Genomic DNA, 13,913 nt, shown 5'->3' with positions numbered 1-13,913 from the left:
CCAAGGGGTAAGGTGACCTTCAGAAACAAGGGGCAAGGGTCAAATTAAGAAATGGGACTGGCCTTCTTGTGGAGCCAACGTTCACCTGGCTTCGGTGAACAATATGATATAATTGCAGACAAAACAGACAAACACACACAGCACTCATCACAGACATCACAGATGAGTGACAGACAGTGTGACAGAATCTGTAATTGGTGGGTTAAACCATGACTGGCAGAGCAGCGATCAAAGTATGTGAGCCTGAAAGCTCGCAAGGTTGAGTTTGCTCAGGGTGCACTGAGGACTTGAGAACAGTATCTATAATCTGAGGTCAGGCTTTTATTCTGTAACTGCCTTTACTGTATTCTGTGTCTCCACCCAGTCTGGATGTAGACAGTGACTGATATTGTTTTATTAAGTGTTTAATTGTGCTGTTTAATTTTCTCTGAGCAGATTCAGCATTCAGAACGATCTAAAGCCTCTCACCAAAGTGCTGATGGTGGAATACACACTGCAGACTTTATTAAATGTGTAAGTTTCACATTTTAGTACTTAATCCTGGTGATTTTTTGGTACTGTCCATATTCGGAAATTCACAGTTCTTATTCAAGCTAGAGAAGTAAAGCGAAAGTTACACCAAAAGTCTGATCCCTCCTGTTTACACCAAATGTAGCTGAACATTTCTGAACAATCAGCCGAACAAAGTCCATGTTATGTTATACATACATGTAATGTTATATGCAGTGTTTGAGAGAGTGTAGGGCTGTTCAGTCTTGATTGTGAGGTTTCTGAACACTCGCAATGTTTTCCCTCCTCAGCCAGCCTACAGACCTGCGGGTTGAGTTCAGTGGGGAGGTGGTGGGGGAGTCAGCAATGAAGAGCACCTCAGACATCGGCAGCCCTGTCGAGTTTAACTTTGCAGTGAGTTACCGGGAATGAACCAATACATGATAAAGTATCAGTACCTGACACACTAAATCACAATGACACTGAATCAGAATGAATCACAATAACACAGAATCAAACTGAATCACAATAACACTGAATCACAATGACACTGAATCAGACTAAATCACAATGACACTGAATCAGAATGAATCACAATAACACAGAATCAAACAGAATCACAATAACACTGAATCACAATGACACTGAATCAGACTAAATCACAATGACACTGAATCAGAATTAACCACATTGATACTGAATGAGACTGAATTATAATAACATTGAATCAGACTGAATCACAATAACACTGAATCAGACTGAATCACAATTACACTGAATCAGACTGAATCACAATTACACTGAATCAGACTGAATAAGATTAAATAATACTGACAATGTATCAGATCGACGTACTTAATCAGATTGTTTGTGTGCGTGCAGGTGAACATGGAAGGGAAGCCGCTGGGCTCACTGGGTTTCCTTCAGGTTGTCTTCGATTGGCCCTCTCAGGTGGAGAATGAGAAGTGGCTGCTGTATTTGGTGGAGATCCAAATGTCAGGAACTTCAGAGTCTGTCTGCAGTCCGAAAGGAGACATCATAAACCCCCTACACTACACCGTGAGACATTGCTTAGATCTTTATTTATCATTTACTGAAGGCTGAAACACACCACCAAACAGGCAGCAGTCAGTTGGAATTTCCTTCTTAAACTCAATTTTTACTACATTCAAAATTCCCACTACACCCCAAATTAATCCACTACATTCAAAATCCCCAGCTACATCCAAAATATCCACTTTGCTCAAAAGTGGTTTGCACTTTGCAAACCCACTTCACTTAAAATTCCCACTACATTGAAAATTCATTGAATGCAATTAAAATTCCCACTACACAAAATTCACACTATATCCAAAATTCATCCACATCACTCAAAATTCCCACTGTACCCAAAATTCACACCTAGCTTATTGACGTACATGATTCTTCAAGGCAGAACATTGAAACCACGTCGTTTGAGGGATAAATATATGGGAAATGATCATGTAAAATAAACTGTGTGTTTTTGGTCCATAAAACCATTGAAATAGGTGGTGAGGCTGAAACTCAGGACGTTGATCTGGGCTCTAAGCTGTGTTCACTGTGCCACTTGCAGGTTTCTGAGCGTAACTCCGTTCGCAGGAAGAGAGATGAAAGCTCTGTTATTGTCCATCCAGAACCTCAAGCCTCTCTGAACCTGCAGAGTGCCCGCAGGAGGAACGTCCAGCTGGTCAGTGCATCACTCATCCTCCAGATTTCTCTTTATTTAGTTGCTAGGCGACAGAGCAAGGCTGGAGATTTCTCCAGCAGGTTTTGTGCTCTGATGGAGCAGCAACCTTGACAGAGAGTGAATAAAATGAAGTGAAATTAAATAAATAAGTGGGTCTGTCTGTCCTGCAGAGCTGCGGGTCAGGAGCGAAGTGCCAGACGTTCAGCTGCCCGCTAAACAACATGACAAACCCTGCCAAGCTCAGAGTCCGAGCACGACTGTGGAACAGCACCATGCTGGAGGTCACACACTCACTGCACAGTGCTTACAGTTTTTACAGTGTTTTAATAATAATAATAATAATAATAATAGTAATAATAATAATCATCATCATCATTTTTATTTATATAGCACTTTTCATGCTGGTCATAACTCAAATTGCTTTTAGTGTTCAATGTTCACAGTTTTTCTTTGCAGTGTTCAGTGTTCACTGTTTACTGTATACACAGGGTTTAGTGTTGACAGTGTTTAGTGTTTAGTTTTTACAGTGTACAGTGTTTGCAGTGTTAATGGTGTTTGTTAATTGTATTTATAGTGTTTACTATTTACAGTATTTACAGTATGTATGGTGTATTTACAGTGATTATAATGTTTACAGTGAAGACAGACTTCACAGTGTTTGCTTACAGTGTTTACAATGTGGATTCATGCTGTACTGATTCACTGTTAATATAGCTGAGTTGCTCATTTCATTTTTGAAAACTCAAATTTGTGTATGTGTAGCAGCTGCTGGTCATGGATTATAACTCACTAATGCTGTGTTTATATTATGGCAACAGACAGTTGGCAGCAAACCAGATATTCCCCTGGTTTTAATGGAGCGGCAACTTTTGCCTTCGTCCATGTTGGTGTAACAAACCGGCTGTTGATTTCTGGGAGCTGTGGACGCTGAAGGTGTCAGTCCAGGCAGCCAGTTTTAAATAACAGTGCATGTTCAAAATTCAGAGCGTCTGCCTGCCTTAATCTGATTTTAATAAATGTTAACACTGCTAAACTCGCCGCTAATGATCATCTGATTTCAGCGGTGATGCTGTCACCATGGCAAGATTTCCATGGCTGCATGCGACTGTCAGTCAGGTACCGCTATGAGGCACTAAATAGCATGGAAACACAGCTAGACTCACTCTCTCACATTTAGCAGACTGAAGATTCTCCACCAGGGGGAGCTCTTAGCACTCAGTAAGGAAACGGATATAGATATGGTTCCGTATCTAATTGGCTGAGTGTTCTAGCATCTGACTGACTGAGTGCTGTAATATCTGATTGGCTGAGTGTTCTAGTATCTGATTGGCTGAGTGTTCTAGTATCTGATTGGCTGAGTGTTCTAGTATCTGATTGGCTGAGTGTTCTAGTATCTGATTAGTTGAGTGTTCTTGTATCTGATTGGCTGAGTGTTCTAGTATTTAATTGAATGTTATAGTGTCTGATTGGCTGAGTGTTCCAGTATCTGATAATGTTCTTGTATCTGATTGGCTAGGTGTTCTAGTATCTGATTGACTGTTCTTGTATCTAATTGGCCGAGTGTTCTAGTATCTAATTTAAATGTAGTAGTATCTGCTTGGTTAAGTGTTCTAGTATTTGAATTTAGGACATTTGAATTATTATAAATGACTAGTTATAACATACTCAAAAACTAATACAGCATTAGCTTTGCTCTTTGATGTGTTAGCAGCTGCACAGAAATACAATGATTTTCAGTTTCAGTATGATTGTTCATTCTGATATGATTTGTGTTAAAATGTGTTAAAATGTTCTTGAATCTTCAGATTCAATACTCATATAAACTCAATACTCATATAAACTACCACAGTTTATCTCAAATAAATAAATAATTAACTAAAGTATATAAAGTTATTCAGTGCTGTGATTGCTAAGTTATTAAGTTGGTGAGTGGAGAGTGATGGAGGTTTTGCATGTTCTCCACAGGATTACAAAGATTCAGAAACACGGATCACAGGTCAGGCCACGCTGCAGCTGATCACTGATAAACCCGCCATCAGGATGGACAACACATCAGTGACGGTCAGAACTTTAACAGTCCTGTTCTGTATGTTCCTCATCACTCGGAACCGAGAACAGCCTTTTAGAGACACATTCGGGGGCTGAAATCACAGTTTATCAGAACTCAGAGTCTTTTGGACTCTTAATAAAAATGTTTTTGAGTGTTCTTTATAGACAGTGGTTCTATATAGAACCATAAAAACTCAAAGAACCATTTGCATGATTAAGTGGTTCTTGGCATGATGAAAGGGTTAATCAGATCGATGGAGAATATGCTGTATATAAAAGGTTATTATGTCAAGCTTGTAACAACAGAAGAACCCTTTTTGGCGCTAAATAGAATCCCTTTCAAAATGGTTCCATATTGAACCATATACAAAACATTCTCCATTAATCTGAAGAACAATTTCACAATGCAGATAACCCTTTAGTCATACAATTGGTTATTTGAGTGTTCATGCTTCTGTATAGACGTAGTCTTTTTAAAAAGATTAGATCTTCAGGGAACTTTTAATAATTTCTATAAAATGAAAAAATGCTCATCTGTAATTTTCAATTTTATTTAACAGATTCATAATTGAAACTTTTATTTCATTAAGTTCTGAGAAGGTTTATGGATGTAGTGAAGGTGGACATGGAGATGTTTGGTGTGAAAGTAGAGGAGGCAATGGATAGGGCAAGATGGAGGCAGATGATCCGCTGTGGCGACCCCTAAAGGGAGCAGCTGAAAGAAGAAGAAGAAGTTCTGTTTGGAAACAAAAGGGTTAAAATCTTAAAAATGTCCAATAGAAAATTGTCCAATCAGGTTTGTTCTTTCTGAAGAATCTATTTAGATACAGCTGAGCTGCTGTTCCATTGGTCAGGACTTAAGGAGCTGAACTTAAGACCTTACACATTACATTAACTACCAACATCATTAGGAAGTGAATTAACTAATCACACTTTGGGAACAATTTAGAGAGGAAAAATGTCTTTTGAAGGTTGTAGATAACTGACTATAAATAAAATTAGGCTTTGGTCAGTTGTTAGAAATGAGAGGGAAGTTTTCTTGTTTTTTGACAGTTTTGATGTTTATGAAGCCTCTAATATTCACAAGATTATAAACAGTATTGATCTAAAGGTGTTAATAGATCGTTTAAAAATCAATAATATGGTTAATAATAATAATAAAAATAATAATAATAATTATTTAAAATTATAATTTTTTAGCAAAAATAAGATTGTTTTCAAATATTAAAACCTAAAATCTCAGTTTTTATATTTTACTACAGTTTTGATTCATATTGAATCAACTGATGAAATGTGAGATGATTCACTGAATTGTTTCCTAAAGAATCATAATCTAATTGTACTGTGTTAGTATACAAATCAGCCTTTCTGCTGATAAGTGTGTACATGCTTAAAAGAGGGCTATTCAAGGGTTCTTTAGTGAAGAAAAAAGAAAGAAAGAAAATTCTATGTAGAACCATGAACACACAAAGAACCATTTGTAGTAATAAGTGGTTCTCTGCATCATGAAAGGGTTCTTTGTCATGCCTCGGATGGACTCCTCCAGTGTTGTGAACGTCATTTCCCAGGAACATGAGGGAGATGATGTGACCGGTGACGATCAGTCATGCACCTATCAGCGTTCTCATTCAGCTGATAACTGATTCATGTCACTTGCACTAGTTTGTCTCATGTGCAGCATAGAATAGTTTATAAGCCTGGGCTTAAACATAGGTTAGCTGCGAAGTATTGTTTCTCTCATGAACAGTACTGAGTGTTTCTCCTGATTGCCGTGTCCCTTGTTTGTGTATGACCTTTTGCCTGTTTACCTGGACTGTGATTTTTGCCTTGCCCTTTGGATTCTGGTTACCTGTTTTTTACTTTGTGTTTTGGTCTACTCTGTTTTTGTACTCAACCTTGTTTTTTGGATTGCCCTTTTGCCAGAGGTGGACAGTAACTGAACGTTTTTTCTTCTTCTCCTTTGGTCAGTTCACTGTGATCGTGACCCCTGCAGGCCAGACGGAGGTGCTGTATGAAGTTCCTCTGTGGATCATCATCGTGTCAGTGCTGGCCGGAGTCGTCCTGCTGGGACTCATCATCCTCCTGCTGTGGAAAGTGAGCTTCAGCTAAAAAAGCACAATATAACCCATACCTTATATCAATATAACTACAATATAATACATCTCACTTATTCAAAACATATAATTCTGCCACAAATGATTCACCCAGTTCTCCTCGCTGCCCTACCGAAACCAGTTAGCTGAGTCATTTGGTGTGGGAAGTTAGCTTGACTTATAGCACTGGAGCTACGAGGCTAATGTAGCTAACCAGTAAAGGACGTTTGTACCCCACCAATTATCACTAGTCTGGAGGTAGCCCACTAAGTTAGCTCCAGACTGGGCTACCTCCAGATACAAACCAAAGAAGTGGTCGCGGCAGAATAACACACCCTATTTACGGTGAACTTGAACACATTGTGTTGCTGTCAGTCATTGGAACCTGCTGTGTAAACGGAGCCTTAGACTGGCTAACTGGCTGAGTCGTCTTCCTGTGTATCTCAGTTACCTTTACTTCGTCCACCCAGCGCTCAGTCCAGACTGCCTGGCAGCTCATCAGCACAGAGGAAACTGATAAGAAATTGATACGATTAAGATTAAGTGACCCTTATTAGTCCCACAATGGGGAAATTTCACCTCCGCATTTAACCCATCCATGAAGTGAAACACCACATACACTCTAGAGAGCACACTAGGGGGCAGTGAGCACACTTGCCCGGAGCGGTGGGCATCCCAATCCGCAGCGCCTGGGGAGCAGTTGGGGGTTAGGTGTCACCTCATGTCATGTGCTGTCGGCTCTGGGGATCGAACCGGCAACCTTTCGGTCATGAGGCTGGTTCCTTAACCTCCAGCCAATGACTGATAAAATATCAATGTTGAACTATTTCAATGAACCATGTTTACATTAATCAAACCAGGAGTTTTTCTTTTTGCCTGACAGAGGGAGGAACATTGGGAACAATTTGGAATGTTAGGAATGTTAGCTGATCTACAACAGCTCAGTACAAACACAGTGCAGCTCAATAAGAATTAGAATTAATAAACATATTTAAACTCAGTCTGAACACCATCAAAACAAGTGATTTTGGGTCACTGCTGATGTGGGCCTCAGTGAGGTGCACAGGGGCAGAGAACTTGTAGAGAGGAGAATTCCCACTCTGCAATGTCTTCCGGGTTTCTCACACGCTAGAGGGCGCTCCCGAGTGAGTCCAAAATGAACGTGTTGATATGGAGCATTTGAGCAAAATCATAGTTTATAAATGCTTCAGCATTTTTAATGTAAAAGAATGCATTCATTTCCTGAAGAGCATAAAATATTTTAACACCGCTGTTACATTTTTAAGAGCTTTTTAAGAGATTTATAGATGGTTAACGCAGCGCCGCATGTATGTCCATGATGTCAGTTAGCACGAACAGCCAATAAGCTGCTCCACTCGCCAATCATCACGCTCTAGCAGTAAAGCCCGCCTTCTGCTGCCCAAAATCCGTTTGCTGTAGAAAAAAGGAACAATACAGGTGAGTTTTAGTGAAATTCATCCTTTTACTTCATTAAATGAAAGAAAACATTCTGGGTAAAAGATTAGAAACTATTTTAACTTTACATTTTTAGTCTTTCACTCCCGTTCATTTAGGACTCGCTTGTGGGCACCCTCTGCTGATTAGCCTTCCTGTTTTTGATATAACAGCAAGAAATAGGAAGCAGCCAGACTCCTCGTAAACCGGCTCTGGCAGGGGGCGCCAGTGAGCACCGCTTTGATTCCAGAACTGTGTTCTCCATGTCTGATTGGTTATGTCTGAATCCTCAGTGCGGGTTTTTCCGGAGGGCGAGTACACGGGAGCTGTACGAGGCGAAGGCTCAGAAAGCGGAGATGAAGGTTCAGCCGTCTGAAACCGACCGACTAACGGAGGACGAATGAGGACCGAGGTTCCACACGAGTGTTAACGAACTCTCGGTAAACCGAGTGAAGTAACACGGATCAAAGCTGGCTAACCTGCTTCACTCTCCAACTCTGCCTCTCCTTCATTCTGCACTGGGTGCTCCAGAATGATCTCTGAGCATCGGAAGTTTGGGGACAGCTCACCTTTAAACCCACTTTAACAAACAATCATGTTTTTTAAATTATTTCAAATACTCAACAATCGTGTTTATTTAGAGGAAATCAGTGTCACATTCATAGCAAATTTTTGCCGATATTAGTGACAGTAGGAATAAAGCCGTAGGCCACGCCCACTTTCTTCCCTGTTGTGATGTCACAGATTAGCACTCAAACCATTCAGGTGTTTAACCCCTTAAAATCTCAGTCTTATTACACACCGAGGCTTAATATTGAGTAAGTACAGGGACTTCAGTGCAAACCGGCTGAGCTGTTCTTACATTATAAACGTGTATAATAAAACTTTGGGGCCACTTAAGGGTTTAAAGTACATTTGGACCAAAAGTGTTTTAATATGGGCTTCTAACAGCTTCCAAAAGAAAATCTCACATATTAACTAAAAGTCTGCACTTTATTCAAGGAAGATACTCTATATGAAATTGATGAAGATAAAAATACAGTTCTAGGCTGAGTTCTATGCTAACAATATAATGCTAACATAGCAGCTATGGCTGAAGCCAAATATACCCAAATAATTAGCACGTAGCTACTTTGGACAATATCTTGCTAACAAAACAACTGGCTAAAGTGAAATGTACATAAAGGATTGTTCTATATCAGCCGCTTAATGCTAACAAGACTAACAACACAACCACTGTAATGAATGATAAACTGCCTGTTATGTATGATTAAGATTAAGTGACCCTTATTAGTCCCACAATGGGGAAATTTCACCTCCGCATTTAACCCATCTGTGAAGTGAAACACCACATACACACTAGTGAGCACACACATACCAGGGGGCAGTGAGCACACTTGCCCGGAGCGGTGGGCAGCCCAATCCGCAGCACCTGGGGAGCAGTTGGGGGTTAGGTGTCTTGCTCAAGGACACCTCAGTCAGGCTCTGGGGATCAAACCGGTGACCTTCCGATCATGAGGCTGGATCCCTAACCTCCAGCCCATGACTGCCCCAACTTCAGCTCAATTCAGAGTGAAAAAACCTTAGTTGAAGCTAAATATACCCAAAGTGTTAGCATGTAGCTGCTTTTGCTAATTTACAAACCAACTAGTTGAATAAAAATAAACCCAAAGGATTCACATGTAGCTCTTAAATGATAACAGTATTATGCCAATAAAACAGATGGTTGAAGTGAAATATACGCTAAGCATTAGCACAGGGCTGCTTTATGCTAACAATATGATGCTAGCATATTTTTGTATTTAAAGCTATATATATATATATATATATATATATGCTAAGCATTAGCACAGAGCTGCTTTAAGCTAACAGAACCTTTGCAGAGCAAGTCATTTGGGCACATTTTCCTTCAAAACAGCATGTTTTTTGTATTTATTTGTCAGTGAAACTTTTCTTGGAAAGCCGTTAAAGAGCTGTTGTGAGCTAAAGTGATCTGTACCCATACTTCTGATGCTGATCTTTTCCTCCGAGAACCACAGCAGAACCTTCCTCTTCGGTTTTTCATACTTCCTCTTTTAGTCTCTGCTGTTGCTGCTGATCTGTAGGTTCTGTCTGCATATGCTCTGAAGAACTGTTCTAGGTTCTAGATTCTAGACTAACACGTACATTTCCTACAGTTCAGTGCAGCGTTCTTCTTTCTCTAAAACCTCCTCTGTGGTTCTGGAGTTCAGTTTCCGGCCAGACGGTCCAACTTTCCCTCAAATCAGTAACACTTTGTTTTAAGGAGACTTTATAACACACAAGCATTAATTACACCGATGAGTGTTATGATCAGCTTACATTGTGAGACATGGGGGTTTATTCAGTTAATAACACTGTTATAAACATCATTAACCAGCTTATAAAGCAGAGTCCTGGTTACAAACAGGATTTTACTGCTAGAAATGTTCATGACAATGCAGCGTCATATATATATGCATGATAAACTGTACAGATAGCCTATTTACCAAAAGCAATTTTTAGATTTTATTCATTTGTTAAGGTTATGGGTTATGCGTTGTTTGTTTGTTATATAGTTGTGTTATGCTTGTGCGCGGAATGTTATAGATGTGTTATTAATGTATTATAGATGTGTTATGGATATATTATGAATGTTATGATGTATTATAGCTGGGTTATGAATGTGTGTGGACTATTACAGATATTCAAACTTCTTTAGTGTTCTTCTGCTGCTCTGCTGTTCTAATGTTCTGATGTATTGCTGCTCTGCTGTTCTGCTGTTGTACTGTTCTCTCTGATTTGTTCTCCCTGTTGTGTTTCTGTGTGTTCTAGTGTGGGTTCTTCAGACGGGCTGTTTACTTCAGGAGAATGTCGAAATATCACGGCGTGCGGGTTTGTAAAGAGGAGCGTTACAGCCTCAGTCAGGGCTTCCTCATCCAGCAACACAACAAGAAGCACTGGATCACCAACTGGACCGAAACTCAACAAAACTACTGACCACTCGGTACCGGATCAGCTCAGTCCAACGTCAGCTGCAGCGTCCCCAGAGTTCACAGTCATCCTTAATTAAATATTCATCAATTAAAGGGTTTAATTACAATGTGGAGCAGAAATGCTCACCATCAGCCCAACTCTGATTTAACGTCAACTCAAATATAGAAACTGACTGATTGTGTAGCAGCAGCTTGACTCCAAACAAGACAGACCACCACAGCAGGAATCTGTGAATTTTCATAGAACAGGAGCTTGTCTGATTTAGGAAAGTGGCAGAATTACATTCCTTGGATACGTTTATTATAGTTTACATGGTCACATGAGGTTTGATTGGTTGAAAGTTGCTCCACAAATCTGCATAAAGAAGTTAAACTCTTCCACAATTTTTGTGCTACAGGTACGAAGTTAATCTGCTGATTATGATTATTAAATTTCACTGCAGTGTTTATGCTAATTGAGTCTACTAATACTAACGTTAACTGGCTAAAGCTTCGGACATGCTATGTTTAGCTGTTTAATGTTACCGTTTTTAGTTAGCATTAGCTGTCCATCACATTAGCAAAGCAGAAAACAGTTCAGCTAGGTAATGCTATGGTTATTAGCTAACAATGACTCTAGGTTACATTAAGAGGATTAAACACTGTGTTTAGCTTGTGAATGTTACCATTATGAGCTAACATTAGCATTATTAGATAACATTGTCTTTCCATTACAATAACAGGACATAATACTGTGTTCAGCTAGCTAATGCTAGAATTAAAAGTTGTCCATCAGTTTAACCAGACAGAACACGGTGTTTAGTTGGCTAGCATTAACATTATTAACTGACATTAGCTAGCTAACATTGCAAGAGCTGGTTTATGAGGAGCCTGGCTGCTTCCTATTTCCCCCGTTATATCAAAACCAGTCCTCAATGAATGGGAGTGAATGGCTCAGTGGCTAAAAACAAAAAGTTGCAATTTTTTCTAATCACTCAACCAGAGCAACTGTTTAGAAAGTAAAAGGATGTATTTCACAAAAAAAGAAAAAAAACACCTCTATATTTCCTTTTTTCTACAGCAAACGGGTTTTGGGCAGCAGGAGGGCGGGCTTTACTGCTAGTGCGTGATGATTGGCGAGCAGAGCAGCTCATTGGATGTTTGTGCTCACTGACTTAAAGGACGTACATGAGGCACTGTTTTAAACTTCTATATCTCAAGTTTAAAAGTAAAAATATAACAGCAGTGTTAAAAATGTTTTATGCTGTTCAGGAAATGAATCCATTTTTTACATTAAAAATGTTGAAGCATTTTTTGTTTTTGCTCAAATGCTCCATATCAACCCATTCATTTTGGACTCACTCGTGAGCGCCATCTAGCGTCTGAGAAACCTGGAAGACATTGCAGAGTGGGAGTTCTCTCTACAAGTTCTCTGACATTGCCGCACTGTCTCCTGCTAATCTTAAGACGTTATAAAGTTCAGCTAGTCAAACCACAACAAACTTGAGTGAATTTACAGGAAATATGGAATGTAGTTCTGCGTTAGCCTCTGCTTTACTGGGAGTTATGTTACAGATGTTTAGCCAGATGTGTGGCCTGTCCTGCAATTCTGCAGCTGGCTATACTGGCTGTAGACGCTGCAGCTGCTGATGGACTCTGTATTCGAGGATCGTTTGCGATTGATAATTTAGCACTTACAAGTAAATAGTAGCAGATGTCGCTGTGATGGGTATTCTGCTCGTTATGATCAGTATGTGTGTTTATAAAGTGTAAGGTGACTCCAGCAGGGGGCAGCACTGATACAGCATCACCTCCTCCACCTTACTCGGGTGACATATTGATGATTTTGCTGTACAGTTCGTTTTTTAGCAAAGTTTAATAGTTTATTTGCGCTAAGGTGTCTCTCTGTAACGTGGCAATGAACACAGGACTGACTGCTTCATTTTTCAGGTTGTTTATAATTAGGAATGTAGGAATGTGATTATTTTTTGTGTGTAGTAGATTAAAGGCCTCATTTGTTTACTAAACTTTGACCTCCGAAATCGGCCAAATCCCAAGAGTTTAATTCACTGCTCAGTGTTTCATCCGTGTCCAGCTGGTCTTCTGTTCACGCTGTAGATGTTCAGCTCAGGGGGATTTGGCTTTTTTTGGCTTCAGCTGTGAAACATCACTGCTGTTCTGTGATTTTTGTGAATGAGGGAGACGTTTAAATATTTAAATGAATCTATGATGTCAAACAGCACCTGCCTGAGTGCAGCAGCACTGCCAGATCACAGAGTTAATCATTTATAGTGTAAAAATCACTGATTTAATTATTATAGATTTTAGTAATGATGTACACAGTGTAGAACTGCAGAATTAGCAAACGAGATCAGTGTTTTATAGTGATTTATTTTTATATTTCAGAGATTTTGTAATTGCAAAGACTGAAGTTTACACATTGAAAGTTTTATCTTCTTTTTTTTATGGATTTATTGTTCATCAATTCTTATCTGAAAATCTGCCCTTGTTGTCCTTTTGTGAACAGTGTGTTAAAATAAACCCAATAATTTATAAATATACATCAATCAGTCTCTTTATTTATTCAGTGATTTTGATTGGAGATCATCACACAGCAGGATTTCTCACAAGGACAAACCCACCCAGACCCCCAAATTTAACCCCTTAAATTGTTTCTACAGAATAAAATCACAATTACTGAATAATCAGTAGATACTGTATTACTTACAGTAGATACTGAATAATTCAAAGTAGTTACTAAATAATTAGTGACATCCAAATAATTCACAGAAGATACTGAATTTTTCATCATTACGGAATAATTCACAGCAGGATTTTACAGAATATTTAATGAATTGTTAATTGATAATGAAAGCCTGACCGATGAGAAGAGAGTTAGAGACTGTTAAACAGCTGTAATTTTTCATCTTAAATTATCCAGCTTTCCTGTGAAATCCTATGATGTGATAAAGCATGGCCACAATTACCCCAAAAGAATAAAAAAGTATGGGTAGTGTAGGGCAAGCAGCTAGACGCTGAAAAAAAAAGAGCAGGAGTAGAGAAGTTCTTTTTAACCTGTCACCTTTTATTTTGCCATAACGGTGTATTTACAAGCGTGCTTTAAAAACAAAAACAAAAAAACCCCAC

The 13,913-nt window shown here is 39.2% G+C and overlaps 1 protein-coding gene across 2 annotated transcripts in view; it reads left to right on the top strand.

Annotated features, from left to right (window-relative positions):
* The window catches only part of itga3a (integrin, alpha 3a), a 45,275-nt gene extending 33,464 nt beyond the window's left edge, over nt 1-11,811 (top strand). Inside the window, exons 18-26 of one of the 2 annotated variants that reach the window (XM_017722615.2) lie at nt 436-513; nt 801-903; nt 1,372-1,548; nt 2,084-2,197; nt 2,368-2,478; nt 4,163-4,258; nt 6,215-6,340; nt 8,088-8,234; nt 10,627-10,760. In XM_017722615.2, coding sequence (XP_017578104.1) covers nt 436-513; nt 801-903; nt 1,372-1,548; nt 2,084-2,197; nt 2,368-2,478; nt 4,163-4,258; nt 6,215-6,340; nt 8,088-8,198 — 916 coding nt within the window. In that variant the 3' untranslated portion in view covers nt 8,199-8,234; nt 10,627-10,760. Of the gene's footprint in view, nt 1-435; nt 514-800; nt 904-1,371; nt 1,549-2,083; nt 2,198-2,367; nt 2,479-4,162; nt 4,259-6,214; nt 6,341-8,087; nt 8,235-10,626 lie in introns of both variants that reach the window. The other variant, XM_037544910.1, reaches the window with a different exon arrangement.
* Nucleotides 11,812-13,913: the final 2,102 nt, after the last annotated feature.

The sequence above is a fragment of the Pygocentrus nattereri genome, chromosome 14 (assembly GCF_015220715.1).
Source record: "Pygocentrus nattereri isolate fPygNat1 chromosome 14, fPygNat1.pri, whole genome shotgun sequence".
Lineage (NCBI taxonomy): Eukaryota > Metazoa > Chordata > Actinopteri > Characiformes > Serrasalmidae > Pygocentrus > Pygocentrus nattereri.
This window is presented reverse-complemented; position numbering and strand designations above follow the sequence as displayed.